Source organism: Panthera leo, chromosome F3 (assembly GCF_018350215.1).
Source record: "Panthera leo isolate Ple1 chromosome F3, P.leo_Ple1_pat1.1, whole genome shotgun sequence".
Lineage (NCBI taxonomy): Eukaryota > Metazoa > Chordata > Mammalia > Carnivora > Felidae > Panthera > Panthera leo.
Window position 1 is genome coordinate 25,044,699 of NC_056696.1, and position 20,598 is coordinate 25,065,296.

At 36.4% G+C, this 20,598-nt stretch overlaps 1 protein-coding gene across 11 annotated transcripts in view; it reads right to left on the reverse strand.

The window, feature by feature from the left end:
* SMG7 (SMG7 nonsense mediated mRNA decay factor) overlaps positions 1-20,598 on the reverse strand; it is a 90,065-nt gene that overhangs the window by 51,273 nt on the left and 18,194 nt on the right. For 9 of the 11 annotated variants that reach the window (XM_042925246.1, XM_042925252.1, XM_042925256.1 and 6 more), the window contains exon 2: positions 2,922-3,058. The exons of the other annotated variants lie outside the window; for them this stretch is intronic. In XM_042925246.1, coding sequence (XP_042781180.1) covers positions 2,922-3,025 — 104 coding nt within the window. In that variant the 5' untranslated portion in view covers positions 3,026-3,058. The remainder of the gene's footprint in view (positions 1-2,921; positions 3,059-20,598) is intronic. 11 annotated transcript variants of the gene reach the window in all.

The window sequence follows — 20,598 nt, forward strand, 5'->3', positions numbered from 1 at the left end:
CCTAGAGGTTATTATGCTAAGTGAAGTCAGAGAGAGAATGAGCTACACTCATTTTCAAGGGGCAGATTTACTGTAAGGACTAGAGAGTGGGTTGGATTTGGTGAAATAAAGGTCAATAACAGCCCTGTCAGAGAAGAGACTATGTCAAATTGCAGGGGGCTGAGGAAAAAATAAGAAGTAGTAGTTTAGGTCAGTTCTTAAAATGCTAAGCTGTGAAGAAAAAGGGAAGAGAGCCATGGTAAAGACAAGTTTCTTTTTTATAATAGTAGGGCCTTAAACATGTTTAAAATGAAAAAATGAAGCTAGGAGAATGGAATAGGTTGAAGACTTAAGAAAATGAGAACAAAACTGATAGAGGATAATTCTGGAAGAGATGGAAGGAAATGGTAATGTGAATAGTAAGACAGGAGGCCAGACTGGCTTTGAAAAGGAGGCAGGATGAAACTGGAGGAAGGTAAGGTTAGATAGAAATGTGCCAGAAGAATAAGGGAGTAGTGTGGGATGAGGCGATGTCAAGAGAATTCACAGCTACACACACTGCATCACTTTCAGAGATAAAGTAGGAGATGAGATCAGTGTCTGAACATAAGTGGGAGATAAACTAAGGAGAATGGTGAATCTTTAGGATAATTACAAAATGAATAGGAAAGGGAGGCTTACCAAAGGCAAAGAAAAGAGTTGAGAAAAAGTGATGAGAGATATATGGATTAGACACAATGAAAAAAATTAATATGAAAACATATACAACTAGTAAACGCAAATTAAAACAGGTAAATATTTTTACTCTAAATAGTCAAAATGACAATAGCCTTAATGATAGCAGGTACTACTTCTAAGCAACTCAGTATAAAGTGGAAGATATGAGGACATATACAGATGATTTCAATACACTATGGTTGAGTACAGGGATAAAGATATATGCCTACAGTTCAACTACAGAAAGAGCCAGTGGGAGTGAGGAAGAAGATAAGTGTTCAGGGCTGTATCTCTAACACCTAAAATAATGCCTGTTATACAGTAGCTGTTCAACTACAGAAAGAGCCAGTGGGAGTGAGGAAGAAGATAAGTGTTCAGGGCCGTATCTCTAACACCTAAAATAATGCCTGTTATACAGTAGCTGTTCACTAAAATTTTGTTAAATTAACGAATGGTAAAATGTGCGTCATACAGGAAACAATTTTATGCAATGAAAAATGATACAGAATAAAAAGGACTTAGATCTGGAGCTTCTTTCCAAGAAACTTCAATTTCATCATCTGTAAAACAGGGAAACAAACTCCCTTTCAGAAATGAGAAGTAAATAAGACAACCAGTAAGTTACATAAAAGAACCTAAGTGAAAACTCTAAAGGGAGGACTGCACTCTGATTATAACACCAATACTTCGGGGCGCCTGGGTGGCTCAGTCAGTTAAGCGTCCAACTTCGGCTCAGGTCATGATCTCGCGGTCCGTGAGTTCGAGCCCCGCGTCGGGCTCTGTGCTGACCGCTCAGAGCCTGGAGCCTGTTTCAGATTCTGTGTCTCCCTCTCTCTCTGACCCTCCCCCGTTCATGCTCTCTCTGTCTCAAAAATAAATAAACGTTAAAAAAAAAAATTTTTTTTTAAAAATAACACCAATACTTCAATGACCAAGTTAGTTTTGCTAATCTGGTTTCTGACATAGGATCCTTTCTGAAGCAGCACACAGGGTTGAAGAAGACAACATTCCAAGATGGGCGTCAAAAATCCTATGTTATCTACTACCATACAATGCTAAATGACAAAAGAAAGAGAAACTTTACATGTCATGAGGACCATATTCTTAGTATGTACAGAAAATGAAACCAGAGGTAGATACATCAAAGCTGCAAAATAATTTGTCATTTTCTTTTTTGCTTCTCTCCAAACATTAGTTTTGATCATATAACTTAAACAAATACATTTTAAATACTGGACCTAATAACACATCAAGCAACCTACAAAATACAGTAATATCATGGTAATTGATTATAGACTCTAAACTCATCCGTTAAGAATTAACAGCCTAATCATAGTACTTTGATCATTTAATATTTGCTAGGTCCTGTTTACATGCTTTCATATATTATTAAATCTTTAATTCACAAAACAAATCTATCAGGTTAAGTAGTAAGATTATCCTCATTTTGCTAATGAGGAAACAAGGACACAGAGTGGTTAAATAACTTGCTGAAAGTGACATAAACAGGAAGTGGCAGAGCTTAGCTTCCACCGCTAGTCTGGTTCCAGCAGGTCTTCTGGAATGGATTGGCTATAGGTGTCACCGTCAGGGTATCAACTTTTAGAGGCAACTATCACTTCTCGTTTAAAAGTCCCATCTCTGAGATCAGATACCTTCACACATTCTGTCACTATAACTGTCATTACAAGCTGCAGTGACAGTTTCTAATTCACCATGTGGTTAGAGAGGTCTTCCCTACCATGCAATCATTTACCTATTTCTATACACATTGGGAGGCTGGACTGCAGACACAGAGAACTAAAAAGAGCTGATGATCCCCGCACTCAAATGAACTGCTATACATGCAACTCAAAACACAGGAAGTTTCATACTAAAGGAGAATCTAGAAAACGGATCACATGTACCTACACTTATCATAAATATTCAAAGACCTCATACATAAACATAAAAATGTCTTATATTTACGTTAGTAAATGTTTTAAAAGTTTCCTTCAACTACAATATATAAGTGCTCATGACAAAGTAAACATATGCCAAAGTTCTCGTGAAGCCACATAAGTTAAAAAAAAAAAATTAGCACTCCCCACTCCCATCCTGGCCAATATCAAATGCTTCACAAAGTCTCTAACTCTTCTATTAGTGCTCACAGAATATGCATACTTTAACATACATCTCTAAAAGGAATACAAACATGAAGAAATCCCTTGTAATTTTTATCCTACCTAATATTACTTGATTTCAGATGCTCCTCTGATTTCAAGTTTCCGGTCCTCATCTGGGACTTAAATGAAACGTTTTCTCCCACAATGACTATCTGCAAGAACATCCAATTTCTTAAGGTAGAATGGTTTAAGACATTCTAGACAGAGGAGAGGAGGAAAATATGAGTTAACCCACAATAACAGAGAACTCCTTTGAAAAAAAATTATTTTCTCTTTATTTGAAATGATTTAATGTAAAGGCAAATGAAAAATACCAAAGCTTTTATCTTTCTATATTAAGTTTCTTAGAATACACATTTTAAAATTGTTTTGTATATTTCTAACATTTTAGTTTTAGATCTAAATGTTATTTAATTTCCCTCTCTCTCTGAAACCTGAGTGATCTCTATTAGGACAAACAAATACCAGTTACCCAGCAGGGTTTTTGTAGTTCCAAGGTGAGAGTGCCCTGTAGAACACAAGAGCAGATGGTTGGTCCAAACCAGACTGCTTACCAAAGGAAAAACATGTAAAGCAATTAAACCACAATTACAGGTGGTATGAACGTTTAGATTCTAAGATCAGCTAAAAATGGCAGGTTTTTAGATCTTTATTAACTCACTGAACAAAGATTTAGTCATGTTCATGTACTAGATATAGTGTGAATAACTGGGTATACAATGATGAACAAAACAGATATGGTCCCTGCCATGGATTTAAAATTTAATGTGGAGACAGACCCACAAGGAAGGAGGAGGCAATAAAGGGTAGTGGTTAATAGCATGGGTGTGTAACATTGTCTGCATTTAACTGCAGGCTGGGAGTAAGTCAACCCACAGGAAAAACAGCAAAATTCCTTAAGGACGTCAATTTAACTCAAAGATTTGAACAAAGCAATTTAAGTAAATATTACTGGCTACTGATAATTGCTTACATTTACAATTACTGTGTGGCAGATTCTGTGCTCAATGTTCCATAGGCATGATCTCAAAGAATGGGAGTATAATGGAATAGTCAGGTGTCTTGTATTCACAACTGTGTTCAAAGCAAGCTCTGCCACCAACTAGCCGTGTAACCTTAGGAAATTCACTTCTCTATGCCCCAGTTTTGTTAGAAGTAAGGAGATAATAAATGTACCTACCTTACTGAGATGTTTTGAGGATTAAATGAGATAACAGAAATAAAGCAGTTAGGCCTGCTATTTCGTAAGCCCTCAAAAAATATTAGCTATTATGGTCATTATTATTATCATTATAGTTATTATTAGCCCTCCCAACAATCCTAAGATAGAAGTGCCGTTATTCTCATTCTATAAATTAGGAATTTGAAGCTAAGAACTCACAAACTAATCAATTCTAGAATAGAAGACAAAGTTACTAATAATATTTTAACAATAAAACACCAGTCTTAAGAGAAATTTCAAACATGCAGGAAGTCTATGTGGACCTTGTCTCCTTACTTCCAAAGCATGTATTTAATTTCTGATGACTTTAGTGGTACTTTAGTGGAAAACCCTGAGAAAATACCCCATGCTAAAACCCAAGCTCCTTAGCATATCATGTGAGGTCCCAGAGTTCTCCATTTTATACTTTATGACCTAATAAAACTAAAATTACTTTTAGTTCATAGCTATTGTGCTCCTCAGTATCTTTATTCATGCTCTTTCACTCAACCTGGAATGCCCTCCTTCTTCCCTCCTTGTCTGGTTAACCCCTTATTTTTTTTTTTTTAATTTTTTAAAATGTTTTTATTTATTTTTCAGAGAGAGAGAGAGAGAGAGAGAACGAGAGAGAGAGAACGAGCAGGGGAGGGACACACACACTCCAAAGCAGGCTCTAGGGTCTGAGTTGTCAGCACAGCCCCACACAGGCTTGAACTCGTGAACCACAATATCATGACCTGAGCCAAAGTCGGATGCTTAACCGACTGAGCCACCCAGTTGTCCCCACTCCTCTCATTTAAGACTCAGCAACTTCTATAGGAGGGCTTTGGCTTGGCCATGCACCCCCAGTACATCTTAATGCCCACTTCTATCTCAGCATTCGTAGCACTGTGACGAAGTATTTCTTCAACTACAGACTGTTCTGTGCAACTCTGTATATCCGGTGCCTAACAATGCCTGCCAAACTAAAGTGTATCAAATAAATTTATGTTAATTTGGGCTAAAATAGTCTCTCGAAAAGGCCAAGACTCTAAAAATTCAAAGTTTCTCAAAACTAACAGTAGTCTCAAAAGTCTCCCAGGAAAAGAGTTTGAAAGATTTTTTTTATCTGATAACCAGGAATAACATACTTCCAAGTTCAGAAAAATCTACCATTTTATATATAGTCAATTAGAGAAGTTCATGGTCATTTACTTGGCTGTCTGAAATTCAGATTGTTTTCCACACACTGGGATCTATAAAGTACATACAATACACTAATATTTCTACAGAAATACAAAATCTGAAACCTCAACAGAACATGGATAAATCCAACAACCCAAATGAGTTAAATTTAGATTAAGCCGTTAACAACTGGAAGACTATTTCCCCTCATCTCAACTTTTACATTAGATGAAGTATGCCAAAACAATGGTTTTCAACTCTACTGGACAATGCGTTTGGAGGGATAAAAAAAAAAAATGCATTCTATGTAACAACTCTGTAACTTCTGGAAATAAAATATAAGATAATATTAAACTATTTATATAATACATTAGAAATGAAAACTAAATGCCTTTTAAGTAAAAAAAAAAAAAAAAAGGAAAAAACAATTTTTAATAAAATTAACACCTGAATATGTAAATGAGCAGGTAAGACTATCTTTGAAGTTATTACGAAGTAAATGCTTGCACATACTTTTGATGGTAAGAGAAGGTTAAGAGAATTCCAAACAAAGGCAGAACAATGAAAGCCAAAATATGATTAGACACTAGAATTAAAACAAGTATCAATGTAATAATAGAGTAGATTTGCTGGAAATGGCAATAAGAGAAAAAAATGACATGGGGCAACATAACAAGACAAAATACAAAGAGGTGATTTGAAGAAAACAAGTATGTAACTATACCCTTTGACAGGTGACATGGAACAAAAACTAGATTTGAAAAAAAGAGCAAACAGCCTTTATATAATGTAAAACACCATATAAATTAAGGTTAAACAAAAATAAAGCACTACTTCCCAATGTGGAGTAGGGAAATAATATGTGAAATGGACAATGGACAAGTTAACTCAAATAGCTAGCAAAAAGATATGGTCTGATTTAATTAAATAAAAGAATCTATAAATTATTTTTTTTCACTTTTTATGTTTTTTATTTTTATTTATTTTTCAATATATGAAATTTATTGTCAAATTGGTTTCCATACAACAGCCAGTGCTCATCCCAAAAGGTGCCCTCCTCACTACCCATCACCCACCCTCCCCTCCCTCCCACCCCCCATCAGCCCTGTTTGTTCTCAGTTTTTAAGAGTCTCTTATGCTTTGGCTCTCTCACACTCTAACCTAATTTTTTTTTTTAAAGAATCTATAAATGATTATAGTACATATAGTATTCTCTACTTCTTGGTGGTCTCTGAAATTAAAAATATAAGATATACAAAAATCAAATCTGATTTTTCTACCAAAAAGCCATTATTTACTTCATATCTCCAGACATCAGTTTCACCTAGTCAGGTTCCTTCTTTATTATTTTCCTATCTGACTGAAGAAAGGGGTGGTATATTAAAATCAAATAATTTAACAAATAATAATTTAATAAATTAACAGGCCACAGAGCGCCTATGGATGATTGTTATGTTAATATTAATTAATGGCTCCCAATGAATCACACACCACTTGGCAACTGCACCTTATTAATTCCCTTCACACACTGATCCTGGACTGGCCATGTGACTTACTTTGGCCCATTGTATTTTACCAAATATGATACAAACAGGCTTGATAAACACCTGTGTGTTTGAGCCTGCCCTTTTGCTAACACCACCACTATGTTATGAAGTTAAGGATGACAGACCACTTGGAAAAAAGAAACCCAGTTTTCCTACCTATCACAGCCATCTCAGTTGAGGGTCCAGACATATGAGTGAGGTTGTCTTGGACCATTCAGGTCAGGCTGAGCCACAGCTGACTGAGTCATCCAACTTCATCTAGATGGTCTGAGACATGGGAAACCTTTAGAGACTTTGAGCAAAGAGGTGAAATGATCTAATCTAGATTTTAACAGGTTCCACCTGGCTGATATATTGAGAATTAACTGATTTGAAGTAGTTGGCAGTAGTGAAGATGGTTGTGATCAGACTCTGACCGCAACAGCATTTGCTGAATGAAAAACACAAGAGAAAGAATTAAAAGAAATAATTCATGGTTTTCAGCCTAAGTAGCTTGAATTATGGATCTGCCATTTGCTAACAAGAGGAAGATGATACAAGGAGGTATAGGAGGAAAGAAGAGTCCATTTTGGGACAACAGTGCCTCCCACATGGTATTATACAGACAAGCTCTTGCTATTGTTTTTGATAACAATGGTAACTCTGAGATGATTATTATACATCCAAGACAATGAACTGGTAGGTAGGTAGAGTCTGGGGTTTAAAAAAAAGGTTTGGACTACAGATATTCATTTGGGAGTCACCAGCATATAGGCATACTTCCATTTTATTGTGTTTTGCTTTACTGTACTTCACAGGTACTGTGTTTTTTACAAATAGAAGGTTTGTGACAACCCAGCATCAACCAAGTCTACTGACACCATTTTTCCAACAGCATTTGCTCCCTTTGTGTCTCTGTGTCACATTTTGGTAATTCTCACAATATTTCAAAACTTTTTCAATATTATTATACTTCTTATGATGATCTGTGATTAGTGATCTTAGATGTTATTATTGTAATTGTTTTGGGGCACCACAAACCATACCCATATAAGACAATGAACTTAATAAATGTTGTGTTCTGATGGCTTCATCAACTGGCCATTCCCCCATTTCTCTCTCTCTCTCTTTTGGCTTTCCTATTCTCTGAGACACAATACTGAAACTAGGCCAATTAATAACCCTACAATGTCATCTAAGTGTTCAAATGAAAAGGAAGAGTTGCACATCTCTCACTTTAAATCAAAAGCTAAAAATGACTAAGCTGAGTGAGGATGGCATGCTGAAAGCCAAGACAGGCCAAAAGCTTGTACACACACACACACACACACACACACACACACACACACACAGTTCTTGAAGGAAATTACAAGTGCTACTCCATTTGTAACACACAAATGATAAAGCAGAAGAGCCTTATTGTTGACGTGAGAAAGTCTGAGTGGTCTAAATATATCAAACCAGCCACAACCTTCCCTTAGGCCAAAGCCTAATCCAGAGCGAGGCCCTAACTCTCTTCAATTCTGTGCAGGCTGAGAGGTGAGGAAGCTGCAGAAGCAAAGTTGAAAACTCAGCAGAGTTTGGTTCATGAGGTTTAAGGAAAGAAGCCATCTCCATAACATAAAAGTGCAAGGTGAAGCAGCAGGTGCTGATACAGAAGCTGCAGCAAGTTATCCAGAAGATCTAGCTAAGATAATTCATGAAGATGACTACACTAAGGAAGACTTTCTATGTAGACAAAAGAGCCTTATATTGGAAAAAGATGCCATCTAGGACTTTCATAGCTAGAGAGGAGAAGTCAATGCCAGGTTTCAAAACTTCAGAAGACAGGCTGACTCTCTTGTTAGGGGCTAATGCAGCTGGTGCCTTGAAGTTGAAACCAATGCTCATTGACCATTCCAAAAATCCTAGGGCCCTTAAGAACTATGCCAAATCTACTCTGCCTGTGTGCTCTATAAATGGAACAACAAAGCCTGGATGACAGCATATCTGTTTATAACATGATTTACTGAATATTGAATTAAGTTTATTCATTTTTTTTTTTGAGAGAATGAATGAATGAATGAATATTTCAAGCGGGCTCCACAATGTCAGCACAGTGCCCAACACGGGGCTTGGTCTCACGAACCATGAGATCATGACGTAAGCCAAAAGTAAGGGTCAGACATTTAACCGACTGAGCCACCCCGGCATCCCTACTGAATATTTTAAACCCACTGTTGAGACCTATTGCTCAGAAAGAAAGAAGCCACTCAGAAAGAAAGATTCCTTTCAAAATATTACTGCTCACTGGCAACACACCTGGTCACTGAAGAACTCTGGTGGAGATGGACAACAAGATTAATGTTACTTTCATGCCTACTAACACAACATCTGTTCTGTAGCCCATGGATCAAAAAGTAATTTGGATTTAGGACTTTTTACTTGAAAAATGTATTTCATAAAACTATAGCTACCATTGATGGACTCCTCTGACGATCTGGGCAAAGTCAACTGAAAACCTTTTGGAAAAGATTCCCCATCCTAGATGCCATTAAGAGCATTCAAGAGTCACATGAGGAGGTCAAAATATCAACATTAATAGGAGTCTGGAAGAAGCTGATTACAACCCTCATAGATGACTTTGAGGGGTTCAAGACTTTAGTTGAATAAATAACTGCAGATGTGGTGGAAAGAGCTAGAACACGAGATTTAAAAGTGGAGCCTGAAAATGGGACTGAATTGCTGCAAATCTCATGACAAAACTTGAATGGATGAGGAGCTGATTCTTATGGAGTGAAGAAAGTGATTTCTTGAGATGGAATCTACTCCTGGTGAAGATGCTGGGGAAACTGTTGAAATGACAACAAGGGATTTAGAATATTATACAAACATAGTTGCTAAAGCAGCAGCAAGGTTTGAAAGGACAGACTCCAATTTTGAAAGAAGTTCTACTGTGGGTAAAATGCCATCAAACAGCATCACATGATACAGAGAAATCATTTGTGAAAGGAAGGCTTAATCAACGTGGCAAATTTCATTGTCTTATTTTAAAAAACTGCCAACCCCAACCTTCAGCAACCACCACCGTGTCAGCCAGCAGCCGCCAATATCAAGGCAAGATACTCTACAAGATATTCTACCAGCAAAAAAATTACAACTCACTTGAAGTTCAGATGATGGTTAGCATTTTTTAGCAATATTTTTCAACTAAAGTGTGTACATTGGTTTTTTAGACAAAATGCTATTGTACACTTAATAAACTATAGTATAGTGTATATATAACTTTTATATGCCTGGGAAACCAAAAAAATTCATTTGACTTACTTTACTGCAATATTCAATCTACTGTGGTGGTCTGGAACTGAACCTACAATATCTCCAAGGTATGATATTGTATGAGAAGGGAACAGAACAGTAAATAGACTGAGAACTAATAGCCAGAGAGTTAGGAGGAAAATTTGTTTAACATTTTATTTCTAAGTAATCTCTATACCCCATGTGGAGCTCAAACTTACAACCCTAACATCAAGAGGTGCATGCTCTACTGAGTCAGCCAGGTGCCCCAGGAGGAAAATTTGTTGAACATGGTGTCCTAGAAGCCAAATGAAGAAAGAGCTTCAAGAAGGGGCACAGAATCAATAAGTGTTGTTGATGCATCAAGTACAACGAGGCCTGAGAGCTGACTATTGGACTTAGCAATGTGGAAGCCACTGAGGGTCTTGTTAAGAATGATTTTGGTGCAGAAGTAGAGGCATAAGCCTATGGTTTGACTTCAATAGAAAATAGGAAAGGAACTGAGACTAAAACTGAGTTTAGACATCTTTATAAAGGGAAGACAGGCAGAACTGGAGGGAGACATGAGGGTCAAAAGAGTTCTGAAGATGGGATACATAACCGGTTTTTAATGGGACAGAATGGGATAAACAACATGGGAAGGACTCAAGGGAGAAAATAAAAGGATGAAAACAGTTTCATAAATGTCATAGGGGTCTGTTTAAATACTGCACATGTTTAAAAGGGAAAAAAAAAGTCCTTGAATAAAAAAAGAATAAAACATAAAGTGAATATATAAAGAAGGAAAGTCAACTAATAATTATTGAGGACCTACAAATTGGCAAGTAAATCACATAAACCATTCCCACTTTTTCATAGCAACCTAAAATAACTACTATTTTTCCAATGTATAAATAAGGCTCAGAGTTAGGAAACTTGCCCAAGATCACAAAGATAAGTATGTGCTATGACTAGGATTCAAATCCAGGTATATCAGAATTCCAGAGCCTAAACTTCTTCTATTCGTTATTCCATGATTCATGACAGATTTCAATTTTCAACAATTCACAAATTCAAAGCTAAATTGTGAATACTTTATTGTTTATGATTTATTCTGAGTTTCCCTTTTTAACAACATAATTCCCATCCATATCTTTTTTCCCTTAAACCTAAAAGACTTATCCAGGAAATGTTCCCGGTTTTATCCTCTAGTATAGTTTCTATTCCAGGAGGTCTCTCTAGATGTTCTGTCCACTCTCTCTTTTTCATCATAGAAAAATAAAAACCTCAATTTTTAGAGAATTCTGATCAGTAAGACAACTTCCAGATAACACAGGTTTACTATATTTTCTTGCATGAATTATACACGAGAAATGAATGCACACAGACTTCAGTGGCAACCGGAGAATGTTCCTGGGAGTGAGCCTAAGTCATCACTGCTAACAATATTCCTTATGCTTAGGGCCAAAGTTACTCATAGAACAAGTTTCTGAATATATGATTGAAAAAGAAGGGGAGGGGACAACTTCATGGACAAATCTTCGGTCCATACAATTTAGATAATATCAAACATAAAGTAAGATCAAACAAATTTTATTATACTCTCCTATCCTGCTCTTCTAAAATATAAAAATCAAGGATATGTCCTGGCCTCTCTATTATTCCTACATTACTCAAAATCTAGTTCTTAAGTTCTTTGCTAAACAAGTTGCTAAATGTACAGTAACATTTACAACTTGATAATATATATATATATATATTTTTTTTTTTTTTTTAACGTTTATTTATTTTTGAGACAGAGAGAGACAGAGCATGAACGGGGGAGGGTCAGAGAGAGAGAGAGGGAGACACAGAATCTGAAACAGCCTCCGGGCTCTGAGCTGTCAGCACAGAGCCTGACGCGGGGCTTCAACTCACGGACCGTGAGATCATGACCTGAGCCGAAGTCGGCCGCCCAACCGACTGAGCCACCCAGGCGCCCCTACAACTTGATAATATATTAACAAAATCAGTTCACTGGACAACAGACCCCAAGAAATTAAGAGTTTATATCAAATCTGGCTCATATAAATTATATAAAAAATATTTGAAGAAATGACAGAATATTTTTCAAATTTGATTGAAGTTATAAACCCACAGATCTAAGAAGCTCAACAAACCTTAAGCATTTAAACACAAAAGAAGACCATACAAAAGCACTGTAATCAAATGGCTGAAATTCAATGATAAAGAGAAAATTTTCAGAGCAGGCAGAGAAAAAAATACATCATTTAAGGAGGAATAAGGATAAGAATAATGCCCAAATTCTTATCAGAAAAAAATGTAAGCCAGAAGATAATAGAATAACATCTTCAAAATATTGGGGAGGGGGGTGGAGAAGGCCTGTCAAACCTGTAACTATCTATCTAGCACAAATATCCTTTGAAACTAAAGGTGAAATGATGTCATTTTCACAAACACAAAAGCCGAGGAAACTTGATGTCGGCAAATCAATTCTGTAAGGAATATTAAAAAGGAAGTTCTTGAAGCTGGAAAAAAAAGACAAAGGTAATACACAGAAAACTGGAACTACACAAAGAGATGAGGAATGCCAGAAAAGAAAAAAATTTAAGTAAATACAAAATAAATTTTTTCTCCTTGTTTTTAAATTTCCTTAAAGGTTGACTAACCTTTAAACAAAAATAACATGTGGTCTAGGGTTTAAAACAAATAAAGGGGAAAAAAAGGAGGGGGATGGCACTTAGCTGGTTCAGAACATGCAACTCTTGATCTTGGGGTCATGAGTTTGAGTCCCACATCGGGTGTAGAGATTACTAAAAAAGTAAACTTCACAACAAAATAAAACACAGAAAGTGTTTGACATTAACAGTATAAACAAAAGGAAAGGAAAATGAAATTATACTGCTTAAAATTTTACATTAAATATAAAGTAGTACAATATAAAAAAGCATAACGTAAATCCCAATGCAACACAAAAGGGGGAGGATACCTAATAAACCAACAAAAGAGATAAAATAGAAACAGAAATAAAGAAAAATAGATAAATCTACATTTGGAGCTTTCAAAACTTCTCTCAGTAACTGATAGAACAAATAGGCAGAAAACTAGTAAAATGAAACCAATACTATCAACTAAACAGATCTAATTGGCATTTATGAAACATTCTACCCAACAGAAGAATACATGTTCTTTCAAGTGCACATGGAACATTCACCAAGATGGACCATATGCGAACCCCAAAATAAGTCTTCAAAAATTAGAATCACATAACTGTAAGTCAATATAGAAAGAGAGCTGGAAAAATCCTCAAGTTTGGAAATTAAATAATACATTTAAAAAAAAAATTTTAATGTTTATTTACTTTTGAGAGACACAGAGACAGAGTACCAGTCGGGGGAGAGCAGAGAGACACACACAGAATTAGAAGCAGGCTCCAGACTCCGAGCTGTTAGCACAGAGCCCTATGCGGGGCTCAAACTCATGAACCGTGAGATCATGACCTGAGCTGAAGTTGGACGCTCAACCGACTGAGCCACCCAGGCACCCCAATATTACGTTTCTTAATAATCATGGGGCAAAGAAGAAATCACAAAGGAAATTGGAAAATATTTAAAACTGAACGAAAATGGAAACACATGATGTATAGGATGGAATGAAGGCAGTGCTCAGAAAGCTTTTTATGGCTTTAGATGCTTACATTAAAATAAAAAAAAGGTCTAAAAGCATTAATCTAAGGTCTATCTTAAACTGTAAAAGAGTATATTCAACCAAAATTAAGTAGAAGAAAATAATGAAAAGTAAAAACAAAAACAGAAAACAAGTAAAAGCTAACTTTAAAAAGATCAATATAATTCTCCCCAAACTTATCTACAGTTACAAACAATTCCAGTCAAAACCCTAGCAGGCCGTTTTGGTAGAAACTGACAGACTGGCTTTAAAATTTATCTGGAAATGAAGAATCTAGAATAACCCAAACAATGTATTCAAAAAGAATAAAGTTGGGAGAACTTACACCACCCAATTTCAAAATTTACTTTAGAGCTGTGATAATATAAACAGTATAGTAATGGTATAAGAAGAGATACATAAATCAATGGAACAGAGTACAGAAACAAACTCATGTACTCATGTATGTAGGTACATGCATATGAATGTATCTGTGTGGATAGCCAAACGATTTTTAACAAAAGTGTCAAGGCAATGAAATGGGGGGAAAATGATGTTTTCAATGATAGTGCTGGAATAACTGGGTAAAAATTTAAAAACTGGAAAAAATTAACCTTAAAAAATACATCACAAGATACACAAAAATAACTCAAAATCATAGACCTAAGTCTATAAATTTCTAGGAGAAAATCTTCACTGCCCCAGAGCAAAAAAAGAGTTCAATAAAGGCAAGATTCAATAAACAAAAAGTAAACTGATAAATTAAATTCATTAAAATTTAAAATTTCTGTTCCTCAAAATCATTAAGTGAAAAGGCAAGCCAGACTCGGGTGTGTGAGTGTGTGTGTGTGTGTGTGTGTGTGTGTGTGTGTGTGTGTGTGTGTGTGTGTGTCTGTATGTGTGTACAAAGGATTTACATTCAAGAAATATAAAGAGAACTCAATAATAAAGCAATCCAATTTTTAAAATGGGCTAATGATCTAGACGCTATACAAGGAGATACATAAATGGCCCGTAAGCACAGGAAAAGCAGCTCAACATCTTCAGTCATCTGGGAAATGTGTATCTACAATAAAGTACCAATTCGTACTCAGTGGAATGATAAAAACCAAAGGACTACCAAAACCAAGTGTTGTAGTTGAGGATGTGGAAGAACTCGAACTCGTCTACAGTGCTAGTGGACGTATAAAAGGTTAACTGCATTGGGAAAAAGTTTGGTAATTTCTTGGAAAGTTACATGTGTCCTCACTATATGACACAATGATTCCACTCCTAGGTATTTACCAAAAGAAATGAAAAATGTCCACAAAAAGACTTTCACAAAATGTTTCTAGAAGCTTTAGTCACAGTAGCAAAAAAACCAAAAAACCCAAAGGTTCATCAAAAGGTGAAGGGATAAAAAACTGTAGTATAACCACACAATGGAATATTACTCAGCAGCAACCAGAACACAACTAGTGATGCATGCAACAAAGTGGACTGATTTAAAAAATATTATGTCAAGCAAAAGATTTCAGACACAAATAGTACATACTGTATTATTCCACTTATTAAGTCCTAGAACAAGCAAAATTAATTTATAGTGATACAAATCAGAACAAGGATTGCCTGAGGCACAGAGGGACAAAAAGGGTAAGGACAGACTGCAAAGGAGTCTGAGAGAATTTTGGGGGGATTTGGAAATGTTCTATATCTTGATTAGAGCAGTGGTTAGAGGATATATGCTCATAAAACTTCATTAACTGTACACTTAAAATGAGTGCATTTTATTTCGATTACCTCCAGTAATGTGATTTAAAACAGCATACACCTTATGATCATAATCTGATTAAAATACATTACCTACACATTACATAAAATGCACACTCTATATTCATAAAAATGACTAAGTAGCGTGAACAGTATTGGTGGCAATTTAATATTACAAACTTTCTCACAAGTTAACAGTAAGCGCCCCAATTAAGAGCTTTTTCTAAGTCCTCATACTTCCTTGAATAGTACTCAATACTATAGTGCATCTGCATTTTTTCAAACTTCAGCCTACATCAGAATCTCTGAATGCTTTTGAAAATAATACCTAAACTTAAGCCCCACAGTTTCTGATTCAGCAGGTCTGAGATGGGACACAGAATTTGTATTTCTAATAAGTTCCCTGGTGATGCTGATGCTGTTGGTCTGAGGACGACACTTTGAGAACTACTGCATTAGAACAACCCCTTGTCATTTCTTGCTTCTTTTTTCTGCTTCCACCTATATAGAGTGGCAAAGTCATTAAGAATGAAACACCTAATCATCAGGGAAATGCAAATCAAAAGCATGAGATATCACCTCACACTGTCAGAATGGCTAAACTCAAAAACACAAGAAACAGTAAGTATTGATGAGTATGTGGAGAAAAAGGAACTCTCATGCACTGTTGGTGGGAATGTAAACTGGTGCAGCTGCTAGAAGACAGTATGGATGTTCCTCAAAAAATTAAAAATAGAATTACCATAAAATATTTACCCAAAAAATATTTAAACACTAAATCAAAAAGATATATACACCCCTATGTTTACTGAAGCTTTATTTACAATAGGCAAATTATGGAAACAGCCCAAGTAGCCATGATAGATGAATGGAGAAGGAAGATGTAACATATATATTACGTATACATACAAACTATATGATGGAATACTCAGCCATAAAAAAGAATGAAACATGGATGGATCTAGAGAATATACTGCTAAATGAAATACGTCAGTCAGAGAAAAACAAGTATCAAGTGATTCCATTCTTATGTGGAATTTAAGAAAAACAAAAGGTGGTGTGATGTTACAGTTCATGGGTTGAAGTCCAGCATCAGGCTCTGCACTGATAGTGCAGAACCTGCTTGGGATTCTCTTTCCATCTCTCTCTGCCCCTACGCTGTTTGCAGGCGCTTGCTCTCTCTCTCTCAAAATAAATAACAAGAAGGAGGAGGAGGAGGAGAAACAAAACAAATGAAAAAATGAGACAAACCAAAGGAAAAAAAAGGGAGGCGCCTGGGTGGCTCAGTTGATTAACAGTCCAACTCTTGATCTCAACTCAGGTCTTTTTTTTTTCTAAGGTTTATTTATTTATTTTGGGAAAGAGAGGGAGGGGGAGGGAGAGAAAGAGGTGGGGGAGGGAGAGAAAGAGGTGGGGGAGGGACAGAAAAAGGGAGAGAGAATCCCAAGCAAGCTCCAAGCCATTGGCACAGAGCCCAACGCAGGGCTCAAACCCACAAACCATGATGAGATCATGACCAGAGCTGAGATCAAGAGCCAGATGCTTAACCAACTGAGACACCCAGGCGCCCCTCACAGGTCAGGTCTTCATCTCATGGTCATTCAAGACCTGCGTTGGGCTCTGCCCTGGGTGTGAACCCTACTTAAAAGAGAGAGAGAGAAGGAGAGAGACCAAAAAACAGACTCTTATCTATAGAGAACAAATTGATGGTTACCAGAGGGGAGGTGGGTGGAAGGATGGGGAAGAAAAAAAAAAAAAAAAAATGGAACTTGACCCTGTTACCATCTGGGACCTCTTCCCTAAGGATCTCACCCTGATACCCATACAGCTCTATCATTCCTTCCCAGCTTGTGGATTCAAGTGTCACCTTATTGAAGACAACTACAAAATCAATTATTTCCAACTCAGCTCATGGTATGTCTACATTACAATTGCCTATTTGGCATCTCTGTATGGATATTCATTAAATACTCCCTCCCTTCAACACCCATACTTCTATTACCTATTTCCATGAAAAGTGCTACCATTTCGCCACAACCAACTTCAATATCATCAATGACCTTCCCTCTCCCCCTTCATATGTAATCAGTTACTAATGCCCCATTGGTTACAACCATGTATTCTCTCCTAAGTATTTCTCAGTATCCTGATTCAAACTTTCATTATCTCCTACATGAATTTTGGCAGTTTCCTCAAATGGTTTCCATGACTTTACTTGCATAGAGTTCCCAAATATATGATACTAAACAATTTCAAACACATCAATTTCCAGACTGAAAACACTAAATCAATTTCCATTTAACCACAAAGCTCAAACTAAGTACACCGCCAGTCAGTATGCCCCTATTTAGATTCTGACCTTGTCTCTTACCCCTTCATGAACTATGCTCCCGATGCTTCTGACTCTTCTTGTGTTTGTTTGTTTATTTATTTTAGTAATAAACACTGTATTTTCTCTACCTGGAATATCCTTCTTCAGTTCCTAACAAAAGTCTTCCTATTTTCGGGAGATGATATACCCTTCATAAAACGTTCTAAGACATTTTTGTGAAGTCAACCCTCTGATTTGTACCTCTTAATCATGCATACTACATCCTAACTTGTTATTTCTTCAATCAATCTCTGAAAGTGTTACTCATACTATAACCCCAAAACTGCCTGGAAGAGTGCTTTATTATCTAGTCTTCCCTGAATAAATATGTTGAATGAATGTAGTTAACTAAGATATTATTTGTGTACTTTTATTTTTTTTAATTAATATTATTTTTGAGAGAGCTCAAGTGGGGCAGAGTGCTTAAGTTGCATTGAGAGGGGGACAGAGGATCGGGAGCAGGCTTCACGCTGACAGCAGAGAGCTCAGTGCAGGGCTTGAACTCACGAACCACAAGATCATGGCCTGAGCAGAGGCTGGATGTCCAACCGAATGAGCCACCCAGGTGCCCCTATTTGTGTATTTTTAAAGTACATATTAAGTAAAAACCTCAAGGTTACAAACATGATTTCACACATGAAATTTTTTAACAGTAAAAATCCTTTGATGGAAGCTCCTTATGGTCTATACTACTACTGGCCAATAGAAGGAAATATAATGTGAGTCACATATTTACCATATGTAACCTATTTCTTTTTACTTAAAAAAATAAGTAAAAAGAAAAAGAAGAAAATAATGTATTTTGTTTAACCTAACATACCCAAAACATTAGCATTTCAACATGTAGTCAATATAAAAATTATTAAAGATTTCAAATTCTTTTCATGCTAAGTTGTCAAAATGTTGTCGATATTTTACAATTAAAGCATCTGTCAACTAAGTAGCTAATTCTTTATCAGAAATATTTGATCAGTATTTAAATTCATAAAATTTATTGTTGAAAGGTAGATTTACATACTCAAATTGTTCTGACAACTCAATCAAGTATAAATTCTTAAAACTTAAATTAATTAAATAAACTTAATTACAATATAGTTCCTCAGTCACACCAGCCACATTTCAAATGCTCAATAACCATAGGTGGCCAGTAGTTACTATACTGGGCCATGCAGGTACAAACCACTCATGAAAGGATCAATTATTTTAGCAATATGAAAGAGAAATTACAAAAGACTTTTAACTCCTGAAACTATTAAGATTTTAGCTAGGAAAAAAATCCTCCAGATGGACCACTTTGCTTACTCATAGAAGCAGCTGTAGAACAGAATTCGTACTATTAATTTCTTAATATTTCAGACCTACTTAGACACTGTTCTAGGACCTGGGATATAGCAATGAAGTACATAAGGTTCCTGCTATCAAGGAATTTATGGATTAGGGATTGTGGGAGGAGACAAAAAGCAAACCCGTGTATCATCTAGCGGCATTACATCCTGAAACTGACTGGGGATCAGTCTCAGGAAGACTCCCTGGGAAAAGCTAGATCCATTCCTAGGAGTGTGAGGCCCCTTTTCCACATTGTTCCATTTGCCCTCCCTTGCCCAGCCCAAGTTGAGAAATTCAACAAGAACCAGAGAATAAGGCCCAGACCAGGGCAGAACAGCTAGCCTTTTTAGTATCCTACTCAGCACCTGAGGCACTTTAAATTGCATTGAGTAGAATTAAGTAATACAAGCCCCTTCTAATTCTGCTGCTTGACCTTTTGGTCTCTCTGGGCTTCAATTTCCTATATGAAACTATAGAGTTTCTAACTATAGTTAGAGTTAATTATGCATATTTTGCAAAGTTTGCTTTATCAGTGAACATATAATACATGTGAATGAATGGATGCTATGAACTCAGATAAAGCAATATATGAAAAGGAAAACCATATCAGGGGTATTTTAAAAAAGAGCTTATTAAACATTTCATTTTTCCTGACTGACTCTCAAAACAATAAACATGCAACACCACCGGGATAGACGTGGGCTGTCTAATTCAGTAGCCACTAACTACATGAACATTTGACATGTGGTTTCTATGACTCATTTAAATAAAATTAATTTAAACAGCTACATTTTCCTAGTAGCTACCATTCTGGACAGCACAGGCATTTATCAATACGTTATTGATTAACCTACTGGAGTGAAAGAGGAAAACCTCAAAACCTGCCTACCTTCCTCCATGTCACCATTCAAAAGGCAAAGGTATATCTGACAGCAATTTCTGATAAGCAGGTGAGAGAATGAAATGGAAATGAAAATCCCAGTATGAGTGGTCCAGCATGTCAGGCATGGGTCAGGGACAGAAGTTATGGAGACAAAGTCCTGCACAGGAGTGTCTTCACAGGCTGAATTTAAGGTTGTATACTCCAGGCTATACAACAACTGTGGCCTCTCCAAAATGCCCATATCCTAATCCCCACAACCTGTGAATATGTTCCCTTACATTATTGTACAAGGGACTTATGTAAGTCAGAGGTGATTAAGGGTTTTGAGAAGAGATTATTCTGGATTAACTGGTTACGTCCAGTATAATCACAAGGATTCTTACAAGTAAAAGAAGCAGCAGGAGGGTCAGAAGTGATGCGATAAAGGAAGCAAAGGGTACAGTGATAGGATTACTGGTTTTGAAGATGGAAGGGGGCCATGAGCCAAAGAATGTGAGCAGCCTCAAAACCTAGAAAAGGCAAGGAAATGGATTTTCCTCTATAACCTCCAGAAGGAAAGACACCTAGATTTTAGCCTAGTGGAGCCCATTTCAAAC